The 19,812-nt window shown below is 65.5% G+C and overlaps 1 protein-coding gene across 1 annotated transcript; it reads left to right on the top strand.

Moving 5' to 3' along the window:
- Positions 1 to 808: 808 nt before the first annotated feature.
- On the top strand, positions 809 to 19,102 carry ADGRA2 (adhesion G protein-coupled receptor A2). The gene is made up of 19 exons (XM_027443496.3): positions 809 to 1,078; positions 8,629 to 8,700; positions 11,418 to 11,489; positions 11,574 to 11,645; positions 11,832 to 11,903; positions 12,028 to 12,191; positions 12,284 to 12,497; positions 12,602 to 12,766; positions 13,231 to 13,432; positions 13,515 to 13,664; positions 13,805 to 13,966; positions 14,081 to 14,290; positions 14,374 to 14,575; positions 14,812 to 15,020; positions 15,097 to 15,224; positions 15,329 to 15,452; positions 15,545 to 15,690; positions 15,846 to 15,935; positions 16,157 to 19,102. The coding sequence occupies exons 1-19, from the start codon at positions 843 to 845 to the stop codon at positions 17,370 to 17,372; spliced, it is 3,906 nt and encodes a 1,301-aa protein (XP_027299297.3). The 5' UTR covers positions 809 to 842; the 3' UTR covers positions 17,373 to 19,102.
- Positions 19,103 to 19,812: the final 710 nt, after the last annotated feature.

Below are 19,812 nucleotides of genomic sequence, written 5' to 3'. Positions count from 1 at the left end.
CTCCGTGACCCTCTTCCTCTGCTCCCTGGCGTGGGTGTCCCGAAGGCTTCATCGCCTGCTTTTGATCCCTTTCCATGAAAACTGCAGCGAGCCGTGCCCGGGGACGAGATGAGCCCTGGGAGGAGAGGGAGCTGGGGACACGAGGGGGGGGCGCAGGAAGAAAAATATTGAGTTGAGCGTGGGGAGCACTGAAGCGAGCAGAACCCTGCAGCAAGCGGGGACGAGCGGGGCCAGGGGGGAGGCACCCGAAATGGCTGCAGCGTGGGCAGGGGCGATGGGGGCAGTGCGGGGGGCTGGGGGGTCATGGGGGGGGGGTCGCAGAGCCCCCACGGGCAGGGGTGAGTGGGGCTGCAGCCCCCTGTGCTCGTCACCCCTGGGTCACAGCAGAGGCTGTACGGACAGGGGGTGTGCTATAGGAACAGGGCTCCGGCTGTCCCTTCCCCACCCTGCCCAGGGCTCCAGTCCTGACCCCTCCCCACCCTGCCCAGTGCTCCAGCTCTGTCCCTTCCCCACCACTGCCCAATTCTCCAGCCCTGTCCCTCCCCACCCTGCCCCCGGCTCCCTCTCTCCCTTTGGCGCACCCCTCGCCCCCCGGGGGCGCAGGACGGGGATGAGCCCCTCTCCTCTGCCCCCCGACCCCCATCCCCGCTCCCCCCGGGGGCTCCGGGCTCCCTCCCGGCTCCGTGGCCGGGGCGGGCCGGGGGCGGGCCGGGGGAGGTGCCGGGGCCGGCGGCGGTGGAGGGCGGCGAACGGGGGAGGCGCCGCCGGAGCCGCCCCGGGGATCGGGGCGGCGGCGGCGGCGGCGGGCGCGGAGCCGGAGCCCGGAGCCCGGTGCCGGGGCCATGCGGGGGGGGACGGGGACGGCGGCGGCGGCGCTGGCGCTGCTGCTGCTGGCGGCCGGGGGGGGGACGGGGGCGGCGGCGAGGGGCTGCCCGGTGCAGAGCTTGGGCTGCAAGTGCGCAGCGGAGCGGCACAAGGCGAGCGGCCCCCCCGCGCCCCGCCGCCGGGTGCTGTGCAGCGGAGGGGGGCTCCCGGCGCCGCCCGACCCCCGGCTGCTGCCCGACGGCACCGCCACGCTGTGAGTACCGGGGGAAGGGGCGCCGGGTCCCCGGGAGGGTGGGAGAGGGGGAGGGAGAAAGGGGGGGACCCCCGGAGAAACCCCCGGAGGTGTCCTGCCCGGTGCCGTGGGGAGGATGCTGGGGGGGAGGAAGAAGAGGAGGAGGAGGGAGGCGAAGGGAGAGGAGTGGGGGCGAGCTGTGGGGGTACCCCGAGCCGTGGGGTGCCCGTGGGGCGCTCTCCGTGGGTCCCCAAATCCCGGCCCCGTTCGCCCCCTCGCGCGCCCACCCTCGCCCCGCAGCGCCGCGCGTTCCTCCTGCTCTCCTCCCCTCCTGCCCTCCTTCTCCCCTCCCCTGCTGCCCTCCTTCCCCAGCTGTGCCCCGACAAAAGCCCTTTTCCTGCCCCTTGGAACCCCGAGCCGTGCCCGGGCTCTCGGCACCGCGAGCTCCGAGGGGACCCGGGCCGGGCAGCCGGGCGGGGGGGCTCCCATCGCTCCGGCTGCTTGGAGCTCCGGGGGAGGATGTTGTTGTTTGAAAGCGGCTGCTTTTGCTGGAAACGTTCGCTGGGAAGTAGCGAGGGGCTCTGGCTTTGTGCAGGGGGCTGCAGCCGTCGCCTGCTTCCTAAAAACTCAGCGCGGGGAGGTTTTGGGGCTCTGGGCAGGCGCTGGCAGCCTGCGCGCCTCCTCGCTGCGGCGGCGGGTCACGGTGTTTATTTATAACTCCCGAGGAGATGTTTGAATTAAAATCTGGCTCGGAGGGCAGGGACGGCACAGCCGCTGCGGGAGGGGACGTCGCTTTTGCCCAGAGCCTTGTCCCTGGGGGAGCCGGGGCTCCGGCTGCCACCTCCTGCCCCTCGGCAGGGTTTGGGGAGCGCTGCGGTGAGCTCGGTGCTCGCGCACCCACTTGGCCACGTTTTTGTCCCGTCAGCACCGGGCATTCCCGGTTTCAAGGAGGTTCCTGGTCCCACGTGTGCCACTGGAGAGGCTTCGCTTTGGGGCGGTGATGTTCGTTTGTGACCGTCGGGTGGCCGTGATGGTGACCCACCACGGTGCACGTGGAGTGTGTCCGTGCAAGCTGCCTGTGCCATGCAGGCACCATGAGCGTGCTCTGAACGCAGCAGTCCTAATAAAAGCCTGAAGCATCCCAAAGCAGCAGCAGTGACATTCATCCAGGGCCTCGCCTTCGTGCTGGGAGGCTGCAGGGGCGCGTGGAGGCTGGGCTCTGTGCTCGTGCCCTCCCTCGCGCTGGCTCTGCTCTGAATTTCTCTCTCCCCAGGGCCTCTGACGCGTCGGCCCATTGGAAATACCTGCGGGGACTTCAGAGCCCTTTGCCAGCTCGTGGTTGGGAAAAGTGCCTGCCTCGTTGCCTGCTCTTGGGTTTTCTTCTGCAGGAGCAAGGGCGATGGCACTGCCCAGTGCCCGGGGTGGCTCTCACAGTGTTGTGGCCGAGAGGAAAGGGGATTTTTGGTGGCGCCGTGCCGGGAGGGCGGTCACGGGGCTGGGGTGACCGTGCAGCAGCATTAGGGCATTACACGATCCCACTAAAACGTGACATGAAACCTACAGGCGTAGGCAGAAACCTACAAATATGCGGTGACCCTGGGCTCTGCTCTCTCGCAGTAAACATGATTTATTCTAAACCCTTTCCAGATGGGACAATCAAAACCAGAGGCTCCGGGTTCGTGAGCGTCTCCTGGAGCCACTGGGGTGCGGGCAGGACAGGAGCAGGCGGCGTGGCCCGGGCTGCACGCGCCTCGGGGACGTCCTGCTGGGGACAGCCACGACCCCGGCTCCGAGCAGGGCTCCCGCACGCCCCGGGGGTGCTCGGCGTCGGCACTGCCCCAACCACAGGTGTGTTCGGTGCAGGGTAAGGCTCCAAAACGGCTCCAGGCTTCATCCGGTCTGGCCTGGAAGCAGGAATGTGCCCGCGCTAATGAGCGGCGCTAATTCTGCGCACAGGAGGAGGACGGGAGGAGGACGTTCCTGGCTGGCCGGGGGAGCTCCGTGCCGCGCATCCCTCGCTCTGCCTCGCTTTTGTTTTTTTCCCACACTCTCGGTTTACTTCTTTATTTATCTTTAATGATTAGCCCTGCCCTGAGGAATCCAAGGCTGCCTCAGCAGCAGCTGCTGCTTATTTACCCCCCTGTGACCGAGAAGCGCTGGCTGGCAGCGCGGCCAGCACGGGGCAGGGGGTGCTGGGCACGGCCACGGCTCCGCTGATGGTTTTACCCCCACTGCAGCCTCTCCCACACTGCCCATGATGGGGACGTGGCAGGGAGGTAAAACCAGAGATGCTGAGCTGGAAAATTAACTCCACAGGGGCAGAAGTGGTGGCAGGAGCCCTGCCTGGGTGCCCGGGGGCTGCACTGGCCTCGGAGCAGGGTGCTGGGCACCGACCACCCTCATCCATCCCAGCTGTGGGTGCCAGGGGTGCTGACCAAGACAGGACCCTGCGCTTCTTGCCTAAACGTCAGCAGGTCTCTGGGCTTACCAAGAGGCATCTCGGGGATGGGATGCTGCAGGTACGGAGCCCCCAGCCCACGTCGTTACAGGGCTGAGGTCTCTCTCGTGGCGGAGCTGCTGCTTTGCTCCGGTGCAGCGGGTGGGGATCAGCGAGCAGGACACCCCTGTGCAACCTGAGCAAAGGCGTGTGCGCTCTGCCCCCCGCCCTCTTTTACACCCGGAGGAAACCTGAGCGCAGTCCTCGCCCCTTGTGGGGAGGAAGGAAGGATGCTGACCCCCCCCCCAGGTCATCCCCTTGGTGCCTGCGGAGCTGCGTGCGGCTGTGCCGGCCTCAGACCTGCCCTCATCCCGTCGTGGTGCTCCCTGCACACCCCGCTCCATCGGGGCCCTGGGGCTGTGGATTCCCCAAATTTTGCACCAGGGGCGTTTGGCACCCCGGGGTGCTGTACATCACAGCCCCAGACGTCCCTGCGGCGTGGTGACGAGGGGCTGGGGCTGTGCAGACGTGCACTAACGAGGTTTAACGCCCTCCCCCCAGCTGACCCCGTGCTAATAGCCCGATGGAAAGAGCACCACAGCCCTCCCCAGGCCCAGATAGCCGCCCTGGCCACGGCCAGCCCCGCTGTCACACGGGCAGGAGCCCAAACCTCTTCCAGATGTGGAATCCCAGCACAGGCCTCATTTATGTGCACAGCTTGATTGCACTAAATTACAGATTGTCTGCAGGGAATAGAGGGCTTTGACTTACGACCAATTTCCAGTTCTACTTGAACTCCCCTCTCCAAGGCCTGTTTGTCCTGAGCCCCGCAGATGGTTCCTTTCTGAAACCTTTTTCAGCCGTTTATTCCATATTTACCGGGCAGGTTTTTTGGTTATTTTTTCTTCCTTCCCACCCCAAAAATTTTTGTTGCCCTCCTTGAAGCGGTGAGGGCGTGGGGGGGACCCCCACGGTGTCCGTGTAGGGGACGGGGAGGTGACCTGCCCGGGGACAGGGCTGGAGCTGCCCGGCGCCTCGCAGCATCCCGGCCCTGCTGCTGCCTCCGTTCGCTGGGAGGGGAAATAAAAAAAAATAAAAAAAAAAAGGAAAAAGGGAAGAAAAAAAAAAAGAGAGGGAGGCTTCTGGCATTTGCAGTGTGGAGAGGGCTTGAAGACGGGAACTGCGGAGGCGCAGATGCGAGCAGGGAGGTTGGAGGGAGCTGCCCCACATCGGGTTGCTTCGGGGGGCTGCTTGCAGGCTCCAGCCCTCGCCCCCCCAGGCCGTGCTCACACCGTGCTGCCTGCAGCTCCTGGGGCTTATTTTTCCTGCGCTAACCAAAGCCGAGGGCTGGGACGATAATTTTCACCGTCCGAAATAGCCCGGCGTGACGTTGCAGGGAGGGAAGGGCACCAGAGCACCTCGCCGGCCGGGGGGCCCCGCTCCGCTCCTCCCGAAATCCCTGCGAACGCCGAGCTCTGCGCAGGGCACAGCCTCCGCCGTATCTGCTGCGAGCATATGCTTTAAATTAATGCGCTCGCAGAGCAAAGCATAGCTGGCCCTCCCCGCCCCCACGGCCGTCACCCCGTTATTAACCTCCGCGCCGCTCGCGTTTCCCTCTCTGCTGCGCGCCCGGCCGCGGGGAGCGACGTCTCCTGCCTCCTTTTTTGGTTGGGTACATAGGAAGTTTATTGTTTCAGCAGCCCAGTTTCTGGAGCCGTTATTTATCCAAGTGGATTCCAGCACGCTTGAAAAAACAATCTTTTTTTTTTTTTTTTTTTTTTCTTTTTTTTTTCCACTTTTGGCTCCTCTTTTTTGAGATGGGAGGGGGAGAAAAAAAAAAAAAAGAAGGGAAAAAAAGAAGGGCTTCCTCCATCGCTGCGGGGTTTGGGTGCCCCCAGCACCCAGCGGGCTGGGGACAGGATGCGAGACCCCGGGCAGCCCTCGGGAGTGGGAGGGTGCTCCCCAGTGGGACCCCGCCGCCCCCTCCCTGCTCTTTGCATTTGACTCCACGCCCTGGTTCTAATCCCTGCATTGTCCAGGGGGCTTTTCCAGCCGCCGCTCAATTAGCCGATTATTGTGCCCCTTGCTGGGGTTGTCCCACATCGATGTGGGGTCGTCCCGCATTGGTGGCACATTTTGGGGCTGTTTGGCTGCGGAGCCACCGGTGCTGCCCTGGAGGGACGCGGGCTGCAGCCTTTGGGGGCAGGAGGATGCTGGAGAGGCGCGAGGGCGCTGAGGTTTTTGTGTGAGCACAACGTGCCCAGAGCTTTGCGCTGCTCCTGTGCTGGGCACATGGCTCTGGCACGCTCCGAGCTGTTTAAGCCCAGGTTTTGGGGTGTCTCCTGCCTCGGCGTCTGCCTGCGCGCCCTGCTCGGAGGTGAAGAGTCCCAGCCTGGGCTGGAGCCAAAGCAAAGCTCTTGAGGAGCAGAGCTGTGCTTTCATGGCCTGCCAAGCCCCACAGACAGCTGGGACGTGGGGGGACCGCGTCCCCCCTGCACCGCTGGCCATGAGGACATCGGCAAGCATCGGCCACGGGGCAGGGGGATTGCCCCAAATCCCGTGCCAGGGCTGGGCCCCCCCCGGTGCCATCAGCCGCAGGGCGAGTGCTCCTCCGGGTCACCCCCTGCTTCGCCCTCCCGCTGCCTCCTCCCCTCGCTGGAGTAAGGAGGGGAATTTCTTGCAGCCAAACAAACCCAGGAACATCTGTAGTGCTCCGTGTCCTGCCTCCAGACAGCAGCGGAAAGCCTGAAATAGCCCTCGGCCCCGCACCCTCCTGCCGGCCTCGTGCGCCTTCGTCCCATCATGTTTTGGGGGGAAACTCGGTTATTTTGGTGCCATGGGGTGCAGCGGGGACCTGCCACACTCTGCTCTGTCAGTGCTAATGTGGGGGCCATGGGGTGTCCTGGAGCCTGGTGGGGCTCCCAGAGCAAAACCGAGCCATTGCAGAGCGCAATATCCGCAAAATCAGTGAAAGCAAAATGAAAGCGCATTTGCGGATGTCGCGGGGCAGCACGGCTGGGCTGGCTTCTGCGGGGCAGGGAAAAGAATGACGAGGGTGGCTAGCTGGAAAAGTTTCCTCAGGAAGAAAGCTTTCAATCAAACCGTTGTTATAATTGCAAATTTCATGCGCCAAATATTCAGTTTGGTCGGGGACCTCGTTTCCTTCACGAAGCGAGGACAATGCGCCCAGCAGCAGCAGCGTGCCCAGCCTGGTGTTTGTGTCCGGACCCCTGGGTTTCGGGGAGGGGTTTGGGTTTGTTTTAGTGGCTTCCCTTCATCGTGGGAGAGCCGAGACGTGCTGGGTCTGCGGCAGCCCCAGCTCCAAGCAGGTGTCCGGGGGGCTCGTGTGGGCAGGGGGCGAGTGCCTGTGCCTTGGGGTGATCACCGTGCCGTGCCCACCTCCCCCCGTTACTCATCAGCTGCGTTTTGGGGGCTCCGTGACTCTTCAGCCTCACACATGGGTGCTGGTGGATGTATTTCACGCCCGGGGAACCCAGCTATAGGGTGGGGGTCCCCAAATGCACTCGCTCCACCGGGCAGAGCCTGGTGGGCGAGGGGAGGGCGCCCCCGCCCCAGCTCTGCCTTCGCGGCCGGCCCGCAGCCTGGCTGCAGATCACACAGGATGCTGATTTCATCTTGGCCTGCCTGCGCCTCGCCTTTTAAGGAGGGGAGTTTTGTTTTTATGGCAGAAGCCTCGAAGGTCCCAGGGGTCCGGAGAACAAAGCGAGCATCTCCCGGCGCAGGGGCTCGCTCCGGGGGGGCTGCGTTGGGCTGGGGTGGGCTCGGGGCATGCCTGGGGCTGTGATCCCGGTGGTGCTGAGCCCCCCCTGTGCAGGCACCTCCTGCTCCCCGTGCTTCAGCCCTGGCTGTAACCAAAGCTGCGCCCTCGGGACGTGGAGCACGCAGCGGAGGGGATCTGAGCCCCTGGGTGCTGGTGCAGGGGGCTCCTGAGCAGATTTCTGCTGCCCCAGCCCCGCTTTATCGGGCAGCCCCCGAGACGTACCCACGCGCACAGCCCGGCTCTGCTGGGTTGTGAAATCTGCTGCTGCTGAATTAAAACCTTCTGGAGCCGCTGGGGCCAGCCCGTCCTTGAGCAACAGCCCCCGGCTGACGTTGTGGTGAGGGGCTGCAGCGCGCTGTGCCCCGGGAATGGTGCTGCCATCCCTCTGCCATCCCAGCCAGCGTCCTGGGGCTGCTGGTGGGGACTGGTGCCAATGCTGGTGGCTGCTGGGGGGAGCCGGGCAGGGTCACAGGGCCCCACGGGCACGGCGCTGCCCGGTGCCAGCTCCTCCTTAGCACAGGATGCGGCCCCGTCCCGCCGCGTGCTGCAGGGCAGGGAGTGGGACGGGAGCTGAGCCCATGGGAGGGTTCATCCACAGCCCCCCCGGGAGCCGGGGGGCCTCCGGGTCCTGGCCACAACGTGGGAACGGGGCCAGGGAAACCCGGACGCTGGCGGCGACGTCCGCCTGCTCGCTGGGTTTTCGGAGGAGGGCGGCCAGAGCGCGGGGCCAGGCCTGCCCGCAGCACACAGCCACCATTCAGCCCCGCTGCAGAAACCGCCCGTGTGTAAACAGCCCCGTGGCGGCCGTCAATGAGCCCTTTTTCCTGCTCCTCTCCCCCGGACGCCGTGTCCAGGGCGCCCTCCCCACCGCCGCCTTTCCTCCCTCTGCCTCTCACCTGTGCGCGCCGTGGGGCTGGCGGGGAGCGAGGCGTGGGGCAGCGGGGTCGGGGGTGCCCAGCGCCATCCGAGCACCTCAATGAGCTCCGAGAGCTCACGGGGAAGAGCTGGGGGAGCCCCAAGGGGTCCCCTGCAGATCCTCAGTGCGGGTTTTGGGGGCATCACCCCCACATTTGTGCGCACAGGGCTGGGCAGGTGATGGGAGCGAAGCGGCAAGAGCCAGCACAGCCCTGGGGACCTCCAGCTTGGTGCCACCGTGACGCAGACCATGGCACGGTGTTCCCATGAGGCTGTTGTGTCACCAGCTGGCCCTACAAACCTGTCCCTGAGCCACCACCACCTCGCCATGGGACCCTTTTTTCCCCCAACCCACGGGCACTCGGCACACACAGCGCCTATCACAGACCAAATAACGGCACCGGCCCTGACCCCCTCCCTGTGCTCTCTTCCCCACAGGCTCCTGAGCAACAACAAGATCACGGTGCTGCAGAACGGCTCCTTCTTCGGGCTGCGGGCTCTGGAGAAGCTGTGAGTGCCCGGGGGGCTGGGGCAGGGGCAGGAGGGGGGCCGGGGGCAGGCGGGAGCCTGGTGCCAGCGGCGCAGCTTGGGCCACGCTCCCAAAATCGCTGTGGGATGCTCCCGGGGTGCTCTGTGGGGCCGGGCACTGCCCCTCGGGCGTTGGGTTTGCCACCGGCACCCGCGGGCGTCCCCGGGTCCCTGGGAGCTGCGTCGGGGTGGGAGGCACCGGGGGGGGGCCACGCTCCGTGGGGGCCGGTATGAAAAGCGACATTGTCCCCCCGAACAAAGTCAACTTTCTTATCTCCCCATGAAAGGCATCTCTATGGTGGGAGCCTTAATAAGGGGAGATTTATGGCCCCCATATGGATCTGATCTGTAGGTATGCAGAAGGGACGGGCGCACTGAGGGCGTTTTGTTCCCCGTCGAGGGGCTCGCGCATTCCCGAGCCAAATGGGGCCCGCGGGGCTGGGGTGGCCCCGGGGCTGGGGGGAGGCTCCTGCTCTGGGGACAGCTCAAGGGTCCCCGTCCCTTCACGGGAGGGTGGTGGCCCCGCTGACGGGTCCCTGTGGGGTCACCCCTGGGGATGTGCCCTACAGCACGCGGTGCCAGGGACATCGCCCTCCCCATGCGGCTCCTTTTGGGGAGCCACCCGAGGGTCTCGCTGGGGGGGGCGGCAGCTCCCCAGGGACCAGCCCAGCCTGGATCTCGTTAGGCTGAACAAGGCAGCGTTTATTCACGTGGATCTTGGTGGAGTTTCACGGCCTGCACCTGCCCCAGCAGAGCCCAGCTGCTTCGCCGGGGCACGGTGCATGGCACCGGGGTGCCCAGGACATGGCACTGGGATGAGTGATGCGTGGCACTGGGATGAGCTGTGCTTGGCACGGCCTTTGGGCTGGGTTAGGGTGCATGCATGGTGCCTGGTGCCTGGTGTTGGGGCCAAAATTGGATTTTTAAAGCCACAGAAATCCCCGTGGCGCTGTTTTGGGTCTTGGTTTGAAGCAGTTGCTTTGGGGACCCAACTTTCACTGCCTGCATCCCTGTAATCCCCCACAGCCGAGTCCCCCCCTGCTGTGGTTCGAAGTTTGGGGTCACCTCCTCCCTCCCTCCCTCCTCCTGGCACCGAGCTCTCATTAACAGGCGGATTAACGAGGGCAGGCAGGGAGCAGCCCGGGTCGGCGGGCACCGTGCGCCCTGGGGGCAGCTCCCTGGGGGCACCCCAGCTCTGCAGCCCCCTGGTTACCGGAGGTCTCCTAAACACCTCTGTGCTCCGGGACCCTGAGCGAGCAGCCAGCCCGCGCTGCGTGAGCACAGCACAGGCTCCTGCTCACCTCCTCTGCACCAAACCCTGCTCGGAGCCTGACGGGTTGGCCAAGGGCCGCGCTCCCCCCATCCCTCGGCCCGGCCAGCGTCACGCCGCGCCTTGCCTGATTGCCCCCGACAGCAGCCCTAATTGTTCTCATCGGGTCGGAGCGGGGCCGCGGCACAGACGTGCCCCGTGGAGGGGACGTGCCGGGGGGCTCCGGGGGCCCCCACTTTGCTCCTGGGGCTCCAGGACCCCGTGCCCACTGCCGGCACCGGGTGCGATGCGGCCACTGGGGCCGAGCTGTTCCCAGGGTCCCCGAGCCACCTCCGCGGCGTGCAGGGGAGCCCCACGGGCAGCGCCCCTCGGGGCTGGCAGCTCGGCATCTCCGCTGATGTGCAGCGGCCTAATGAGATTAATGAGGGTGAGCGGGGCCGGTATGCAGCCGGGGCCGCCCTCATTAGCGCAGCCCCGCTCGGGAGCGCCCTGCCCTGCACCGGGGCCGCTGCTTTCCCTGCGCAGGGCTTGGGGCTTGGCCAGGACGGGTCCCTCCTGCCCCATCCCTGGCTGTGGCTTTTGGGGTGGCAGCCCCCAGCTGTGGCTGCATGCTTGCCAGAGCTGGGGCTGTTTCATTTTGGCGGTGGATGTGTTTGGGGCTGTGCTGGCCGCTTTTTGGGGTCAGTGTCCTGGGGTCGGGGGGGCTGGGATGTGTCTGGGGACGGGCGCAGGCGGTGGCGCAGGTGAGGGGAGCTGTTCCTTCAGCACCTGCCTCACCTGAGCCGCCCTTCACACCCCTGAGCTCCTCTTGCACACCCTTTACACCCCCCTGCACACCCCTTGGCACCCATCCTAGAGCTGGGTGGGCGTCCCCACACACCAGTGGGACACTTCTGCTCATGGGAGCAGCCAGGCTGGCGGTGCCGCAGCCGAGGCCACCCCACGGCTGGGTCCCCACCGCGGTGGCAGCCGCCCCGTGCCGGCACACGCCTGGAATGTGTCTGATCTGATACCCGATGGGCGCCTCCAATCAGGCAAACAACCCAAACGAGCTTCCTCTGGGCTGTGGAGCCCGTGGGGCTCCGCTGCGTCCCCCCGAGGAGCCCCTCTCTGCTCCGGGAGGGTGGTGACAGCAGCAGCAGCGTGGCCGTGGTGTGGTGGCAGCAGCGTGGCCGCGTTCTCCGGGCGGTAATTCCCCTGTAATGCGAATCCAGCGACGCTTCCCTCCTGGCCGTGGCTCCTGGAGGCTGCTGGCGGGAGCTGGGGCCGTGCCGGGCGCGAGGCCAGGGGGGCAGGAGGAAGAGGAGGGGTTTGGCGAGCGCTGCTGGAGGAAGGGGATGCACTCACACCCCACAGCACCGCATGGGGAGGGGGCAGGATGGTGGCGCAGGGCCCCCAGCACCCTGAGCCTGTGCCCGTCTCCCCGCAGGGACCTGAAGAACAACCTGATCAGCACGGTGCAGCCCGGCGCCTTCCTGGGCCTCCCCGAGCTCAAGCGCCTGTAAGTGCCTGCGAGGGCTGCCCACGGGGGGCTGGGGGCTGCGGGGTGTCCCCAGCGCTGATGTCCCCTCCGCTTGCCTTGCAGGGACCTCTCCAACAACCGCATCGGCTGCCTGAGCGCCAGCGTCTTCCAGGGGCTCTCCAGCCTCCTCCGGCTGTAAGTGGCACCCTGGGGCTCCCGGCCAGCCCCGGGGTCCCCTCCTGGTATCTGGGGCACAGCCCAGAGCCCTGCTGGAGCAGCAGGTGACACCAGGAGCCTCAGGACATGGCAAGGGACCCAGGTTTCAGAGGTGTCCATGGGGTCCCAGTCCCCTCCATGCCCTCTTTCTCTCCTGTCTCACAGCAACATGTCGGGGAACATCTTCTCCAGCCTCCCACCCGGTGTCTTCGACGAGCTCCCCTCGCTGAAAGTCGTGTGAGTACCCAGCCACGTCCATCCCCGTGCCCTGCAGCCCACCCAGCCCTTGGCACTGGGCGCATCCCCTCCTCCTGCTGCGCGCCCGGCCGTGCCACCCCCCCCGTGACACTGCCCCTTGCAGGGATTTTGCCACCGAGTACCTGACGTGTGACTGCAACCTGTGCTGGGTGCTGCCCTGGGCCCGCAACCGCTCGGCGCAGATCTCGGACCGGACTCTGTGTGTCTACCCCCGGCACCTGCACGCGGTCCCCCTGCGCGGCGCGCGCGAGAGCCAACTGCGCTGCGGTGAGCGGGGGCCGGGGGCGCGGGCAGGAGGCACGGCCGGGGTCTGGGGGGGCTCATCCAGCCACCTGTGTCCCCCCCCAACCCCCCTGCAGCGGGCACCCCGGAGCTGCACACCCACCACCTCATCCCGTCGCTGCGCCAGGTGGTTTTCCAGGGCGACCGGCTGCCCTTCCAGTGCACCGCCACCTACCTGGACAACAGCACCCAGATCCGCTGGTACCACAACCGCGAGCCCGTGGAGGAGGACGAGCGCACGGGGGTCATCGTGGAGGAGAGCCTCATCCACGACTGCACTTTCATCACCAGGTCGGGACGAGGGAGGATGGGGGCACCGCAGGGAGGGGGGTGGGGGTTCGAGGGTGCCGAGCGCCGTGGGTGGGACATTTTGGCACGTCCCCTCTGCCCCGCAGCGAGCTGATCCTCTCCAACATCCACGTCTCCGCCAACGGCGAGTGGGAGTGCGCCGTCTCCACCTCGCAGGGCAACGTCAGCAAGAAGGTGGAGATCGTGGTGCTGGAGACCTCCGCGTCCTACTGCCCCGCCGAGCGGGTCACCAACAACCGCGGTGACTTCAGGTGGGGACCAGTGGCGGTGGTGTGGCCACGGGGGACGGGGCCATGCGTGGTGCGGAGCCCCCTCACCTCGTTCCCACCCCCCGTGTGCGGATCGTGTCGGGGCGGGGGGCTCGCCGCGGGCGGGGGCCCGCAGGTGACCGGGCGTCTGGTAGCAATTAGCGGCCGCGGGGAGCGCGAGCGCCTTTGAAGGGCTTCCCGTGCCGGCAGCGCAGCCCGGCTCCAGCAGCAGAGGTGTTGGAATTTCTCTGGCACAAGACGAAAGGCTCCGGGCGCCCGCCGTAACCTCAGCGGGGCCGTTACGGAATATAAATTCCCGGTACAGTCAATGTGGCTTAAATTAGCGGTGCCCCCCCACCCCCAAACACCACCTTTTCTGTGCTGAGCCGAGCGGGATTTGGGGTTAGGGGTTGGGGCAGCTTTCTGGGGAGCATCGCCCTGCAGTCACGGTGTCTTCGCACATCCAGGTGGCCCCGCACCTTGGCGGGCATCACCGCCTACCAGTCGTGCCTGCAGTACCCCTTCGCCTCGGGGCCGGCGAGCGGGGGCCCGGCGGCGGAGAAGCAGGCATCACGGCGCTGCGACCGCACCGGGCGCTGGGAGGAGGGCGACTACTCCCACTGCCTCTACACCAACGACATCACCCGTGTGCTCTACACCTTCGTGCTGGTGAGCCGGGGGCTCGGCCCCGCTGTGTTTGCCCCCGGAGGGGCCGGGCACAGCCGGTGACCCTGGGTGTCCCCCCCTGCAGATGCCCATCAACGCCTCCAACGCCCTGACCCTGGCCCACCAGCTGCGCGTCTACACGGCCGAGGCTGCCAACTTCTCGGACATGGTTGATGTCCTCTACGTGGCCCAGATGATAGAGAAGTTTATTGGCTACGTGGACCAGATCAAGCAGGTAATGCTGCTTCTGTTCCCTGCCATCCCCAGCGCTGCCGGGTGGTTTTTTGGGGGGTAAAAGCGTGAATTGGGGTGTTTGCTGCTGGGGGTGGTTGGACGGGAGCGAACCGCAGCTGATGCCGCCCGCTCTCCTCGCAGCTCACAGACGTGATCGTGGAGATGGCCAGCAACATCATGCTGGTGGACGACCACATCCTGTGGATGTCGCAGAAGGAGGAGAAGGCCTGCACCAGCATCGTGCGCTCCCTGGAGAAGATCGCAGTGCACACCCTCAGCAGCAACTCCCAGCACATGGCGGTGGTGAGCCCGGCTGGAGCGCGGGCGGGGAGCTCTGCCCGTGCCAGGGGGGGTCTCTGCCCATCCCAGGGGGGTCTCTGCCCATGCCGGGGCTGACGGCCGCCCTATGCCCAGCAGAACTCGCGCAACATCGCCTTCGAGGCGTACGTGGTGAAGCCCGAGAGCTACGTGGGGCTGAGCTGCGTGGCTTTCCAGCGGCAGGATGGGGGTCCTGCTGGGCGCAGCCCCCCGGCCGAGCGGGCGGCCGAGCCCCAGCCCGACCAGCAGCTGCGACTGCGCTGCACCACGGGGCGCCCCAACGTTTCCCTGACCAGCTTCCACATCAAGGTACGGGTCCCCTGGGGGCCGGGGCGAGGTGGGAGACTCAGGAGGGGCCAGCCTGTGCTCACCGGTGCCCGTGCGCCCCGCAGAACAGCATCGCCCTGGCCTCCATCCAGCTGCCTCCCAGCCTCTTTGCCAGCCCCGTCCCTCCAGCCCCGCCGGCCGACTGCAAGCTGCAGCTGCTGGTCTTCCGCAACGGGAAGCTCTTCTGCAGCACCGGCAACTCCTCGCGCCTGGCGGATGATGGCAAGCGCCGCAGCGTGGCCACGCCGGTCATCTACGCCGGGACGTGTAAGGGCTGCGTGTTGGGGGGCTGCTGGTGGCTGGGGATGGGGGCTCCTGGGGTGCTTTCCCTGCTGCTCCAGAGCAGAGCCATCTCGGGGGGGTGGCTGTGCTCCTGGAGGGGTCCTCCCGGGGAGGTGGTGACATCAGAGGGGTGGCAACGTGCCCGTGTGGTGTCCGTGCCCTGGGGTGCAGGCAGAGGGGTGTGCGGTGCTTCTTGTCCTGCTCACTCCGTTCCCTGGCAGACGGCTGCGGCGTCGGGAACCTGACGGAGCCGGTGGCCGTGTCGCTGCGGCACCCCGGGGAGGGCGCGGACCCCGTGGCCGCCTACTGGAACTTCGAGGTGCTGGGGGGCATGGGGGGCTGGAGCGCCGAGGGCTGCCAGCTGGCCGCCAGGGAGCCCAACGTCACCTCCCTGCACTGCTGGCACCTCAGCAACGTGGCCGTGCTCATGGTAGGTGGGGGAGAAAAGGGGGCTGGGGTCAGGAGCGCAGGGAGCGGGGTCTGACGGGCTGCGGGGCGCCCTGCAGGAGCTGAGCGGTTTCCCCAGCGAGGCGCGAGGCCCCGTGGAGGTGCTGCACCCGGCCATGTACACCTGCACGGCCGTGCTGCTGCTCTGCCTCTTCACCACCATCATCACCTACATCGTCAACCACGGGTGAGCGTTTTGGGGCCCCGGCCGGCGGGGCTGTGGCTGCACGGGCACACAGCCCTCTCCGGCGGGGGCCGCAGCTCAGCGCCACCCCTCTGCTTCTCTTCCAGCACCATCCACATCACGCGCAAGTGCTGGCACATGCTGCTTAACCTCTGCTTCCACATCGCCATGACGTCCGCCGTGTTCGCGGGGGGCATCACCCTCACCGGCTACCTGCTCGTCTGCCAGGCGGTACGCGCCCCCGCGCCGGGCTCATCGCGGGGGGGGACACGGGCACAACGTCCTCAGCGTCCCCCTGCTGACCGTAGCGCCTCGCCCCGCAGGTCGGCATCATTTTGCACTACTCCTCCCTGTCCACGCTGCTGTGGATGGCGGTGAAGGCTCGGGTCCTGTACAAGGAGGTGACCTGGAGGGCGCCCCGGCAGCTGGACGGGGACGCGGCGCAGCCGGCCCCTCGGCCCATGCTCCGGTACCGACATCCCCTTGCCCCGACCCCAAACCCCGACCGCATGCTGGGACCCCCGAGCTGGGCAGGATCAGCTCCTGCCTGTCCAGAAGCTGTTGCCCAGCCCATGTCCCCGTGTCCCCGTGTCGGTGAGCAGTGCCCTCCTTCTCCCCTCGCAGGTTCTACCTGATCGCCGGCGGCATCCCGCTCATCATCTGCGGCATCACAGCAGCCGTCAACATCCACAACTACCACGACAACAACCCCTAGTAGGTGGCCGGCTGCTCCCCGCCTTCCTCCCTCGCACTGGGAACCTGGGCACGCTTGGGAAGGGTTGGGGGGGACCTTCCCCGGGGGCTCTCCATTTATTGGGAAAATGATGTGGGACATGGAGACCGGCTCCAGCCACCTCGAGGAGGGTGCTAAGCGGCGAGGCGCCGCGGTGCACGGCCACAGCTCTGCTGACGGAGGCTCCTTCTCTCCCTCACAGCTGCTGGCTGGTGTGGCGGCCCAGCCTGGGGGCTTTCTACGTCCCCGTGGCCTTCATTCTGCTCGTCACCTGGATGTATTTCCTCTGCGCCGGGCTCAACCTCCAGTGCCGGCCTTCCCCGCAGAAAGAAGTCCCCGAGGCGCTGGAGACGCCGCCGAGGCTGGGTGGTGGCGGCGGTGGGGACCTGCTGACGGACTCGGGGTCCATCTCGGTCACGCTGAATTCGGGGCCCTCGTGCCCCGAGGCGGACGGCGTCTACTCCCTGAAGGTGCAGCTCTGGGCGCTGGTGACCACGCACGCCCTCTACGTGGCCCTCTGGACGTTCGGGGCCGTGGCCGTGTCCCAGCGCTGGTACCTCAACATCATCTTCAGCTGCCTCTACGGGGTGACGGCGGTGGCGCTGGGGCTCTTCATCTTCATCCACCACTGCGTGCGGCGCCGGGACGTGCTCAGCTCCTGGTTCTCCTGCTGCCCCTCGTACCGGGACGCGCTGCCCATGCAGGCTTACGTCCACCCCGGCGCGGCGGCGACCTTGGGCGGCTCGCAGGTCTTCATCGGCTGCACCCCAGAGGCTGCCCGCTCTGCAGAGTCGTCCTCCTCGCCCAGCAGCACCGGCTCGGCCGCGGGGCGCTGCAAGCTCACCAACCTGCACGTGGCACAGAGCCAGGCCGAGACCCGGCCGGGCTCCTGCGAGGAGCCGGAGCCTGATGGCAAGAGCTGCGGGGCGGGCCGGCACGCCAGCAACCTCCACGGGCGCAGGAACCACAAGGGCAGGACTAAGCAGCACCGGGAAGGGAAGCACCACCGCTTGAAAATGCTGCGGGGCCCGTCCTCGGAGCAGCCCTCCAGCGAGAGCGGCAGCGTGCACAACAGCCACTCGGAGAGCTACCACAGCAGCAGGAACAGCCCCCCGAATATCGGCCGCGTGCGGCCCCCGGCCCCCCAGGAAGGGGAGACGGCGCCGAGCCAGTCGGAAGGCAGCGACGGCGGGCGGCGGGCGCCCGATTTCGCCGAGGCGCGGCGGAGGAGCGCCAGCAGGGACAACCTGCGGCAGGCCGGCGCCGTGGAGAAGGAGGCGAAGCGGCGCTCCTACCCCCTCAACGTGGCCAGCCACAACGGCGGCCTCAAGGGCAGCAAGTACGACGTCAACCTCGCCAGCGCCGACGGCGTGGCCGGGATGAGGACCGGCCTCTGGAAGAGTGAAACCACGGTGTGAGGGAGGGGAAGGACCCGACGGCCGCGGCGCTGGAGCGTGGCCCTCCTCGGGTGGGCCCGGGGGTGTCCTCGGGGGGCCGGGAGCGTCGCTACGTGCACTACAGGGGTCAGGGCGGGGGGCGACGCCGGGCCCGGTGGTCCCAGGGAGGCCCCGGCCTCCCGCAGCACCGGGCTCGAGGGGAAAGGCAAGCGTTGCTCCTCAGCGGCCTGAAGGGCAGCCGCGCTTCCGTCGCTCCTGCAAGTCACTTCGGACTGATCCTAAATGCTATTTTATAATATACAGAGGAAAGAAATGTCTATTTTTCAGAATTTCTATATTATTGAATGTATATATGTATAGACAGAGCCGTAACCGACGCGAGTGCCTCCGTGTTACCGACCAGTGTTCTCCACGGGGCGAGCGTGCCCCTGGGGGTTTTGGCAATAGTCCGCTCGTGCCACGACTGCAATATTCCCACCGGGGCCGAGGGGACCACACCAAGTGCCCTTGATGTTAGGACGCCATCCTGCAGGCGCTTGCCAACCTAGACCAGCTTTTTTTCTGAAGGAGTCAGAAAGAAGCAGCTCAGCTGGAAATGTTTTCACCTGCAATCCTTCTCAGCCGTGTGTTCTTCAGAGACAGTATTTAGCCCTGTGGGTTACTCAGTTGCCAAAGTGAAAGCCATATTTCGAAGCAAGCACAAGGTAAGAGAAGCCTCCGTTGCCAGACAAGGCAATGCCTGCACCGTTTGGATGCCAGGCATTAAAATCAGCGCGAGGAGGTGCCCCCAGCCCCTCCCAGGTGTGACCTGTGCAAACAGGGGGCTGGTGGAGCAGCCCCACAGCCTGGCTTCTAAATGAACGGGGATCATTCATCGCTTCCCCAAACCAAAGAGCCCAACCCTGGGCGCAGACCCGAGCAGATCCGAGGTGGTGGGAGGGAGATGTCCGTCAGGGAGATGTTTTGGTGGTGGCAGGGAGCTTCCCATGGGCCGCTGACGTGGGCTGCCCAAAGGGCAGGGACTTGGCTAAGCACTTACTTTTCCCCATTGAAAACAAGTCCCGCTTTTCCAACACGCAAACAGAGCCATACTTGCTCCTGTGCCATCTTCAGCCTCCCTGTGCCCGTTTCTGTGCGTGCAGATGGGTTGAACGACCCTTCCCTACCTCCTGCGGGGGTCACACGGCTCAGCCAGGGGCTGAGAAGCGCTTAGGAGGCTCCCAGGCCAGTCCTCCGTGTACACCACGGGCAAGGGGCCCACGGGATCCAGAAGTTGGAGCCCACAGCACTTACTGCCAGAATTTTCTCCCCTCCAGACTTAGCTCCTCTCTCTTTGGGCCCCTCATCCCGCAGGGCTGGGTTACTGCTGGGTTTGCTGCGGTTCTGCCACGCTTCTCTGACCGACCGCCTGCTTAAAAACACGTTTTATTGTGCCTGGTATTTAATACAACTTCAATCCTTATGTCAATACGCAGCCTACGTGGCCTTGCTGATGCTGAGTTGTTATATATGCTTGCTGCACTGTGACAGTATTATATAAAAAGCTTTGTATTATTAATTACACTTTTTTTTTGTCTGTTTACATTACAAGCAAATGACATATCAACAGAGAGCTTCTTGCAATATACGTGGGGGAGGGAGGGGAAAATATGCCAAAGAAATGTCTTTAAAGGGGTCTTTTGCATTTTTATATAAATAGAATGTTTCTAGCAGATATGTTTTGTTTAATATATTAAAGATTTGCAAATCTGCCAAGATTTCCTGTTATTTCTCGCAGCCTCTGCGTTCAAACACAACAGCCCGCAAGGCTCACAGGGGTCAGTGTTCCTCCGAGTTGTGCAATGCTTTGAAATGAGCAGCCAGCGCCGTTCCGCTCACACGAGCCACAGCTCTACCTTTGCCACAGATTTCCAGCAGCTTCCCCATGCTTATTTAGCTGAAAAAATGGGTAGTTTTTCTGTGCCGTGAGCCAGGCTGAGTTTCCCTGGGGATGGCTGCAATCCCTAACCCTGGCAGTCCCTCCTCGGGCGGCTCCACGCAGCCCCAGGGCAGGCGACGCGCGCTGTTTGGTGACAGGGACGCTGCTCAGAGCTGCTTTCGCCTGGGAACGTGGGGCAGCAAATTAAATCACCCCTCTGCCTGCTCCCAAAGCCACCCTGCTGAAGCTCAGAACATGAGAACGCCCCTGGAAAAGCTGGAACAAAGCTGCAGAAACCCATGGAAAAGCTCCAGGAACCCACTGTGGAGCGAGGTGCTGGAAACCTCCACCTCACCCGGGCAGCACTGCTCCCTCTCTGCCCTCCAAAGCACAAAAAACTCGCTGCAGCAGCTTCACACTGCCCCCGACAGGCACGACGGAGGCAGGGACCGGCTGCCACACCGCGGGGCCTGGGATGTGAAAGCCGAAGCCACCCGCTCCGAGCACATCCGCTAACTCCAGCCATGTAGCAGCGAGGAAACA

The sequence above is a fragment of the Anas platyrhynchos genome, chromosome 23 (assembly GCF_047663525.1).
Source record: "Anas platyrhynchos isolate ZD024472 breed Pekin duck chromosome 23, IASCAAS_PekinDuck_T2T, whole genome shotgun sequence".
Classification (NCBI taxonomy): domain Eukaryota; kingdom Metazoa; phylum Chordata; class Aves; order Anseriformes; family Anatidae; genus Anas; species Anas platyrhynchos.
The sequence above is the reverse complement of the archived record's forward strand: the minus strand, read 5'-3'. Positions and strand labels throughout refer to the sequence as shown.

Bases quoted from the DNA above. Each gene is read 5' to 3' on its own strand.
- ADGRA2 (XM_027443496.3), top strand. From the start codon at position 843: ATGCGGGGGGGGACGGGGACGGCGGCGGCGGCGCTGGCGCTGCTGCTG. The intron at 8,701-11,417 runs GTGAGTGCCCGG...GTCTCCCCGCAG, and splicing joins CTGCGGGCTCTGGAGAAGCT to GGACCTGAAGAACAACCTGA. The intron at 13,433-13,514 runs GTGAGCCGGGGG...CCCCCCCTGCAG, and splicing joins TGCTCTACACCTTCGTGCTG to ATGCCCATCAACGCCTCCAA.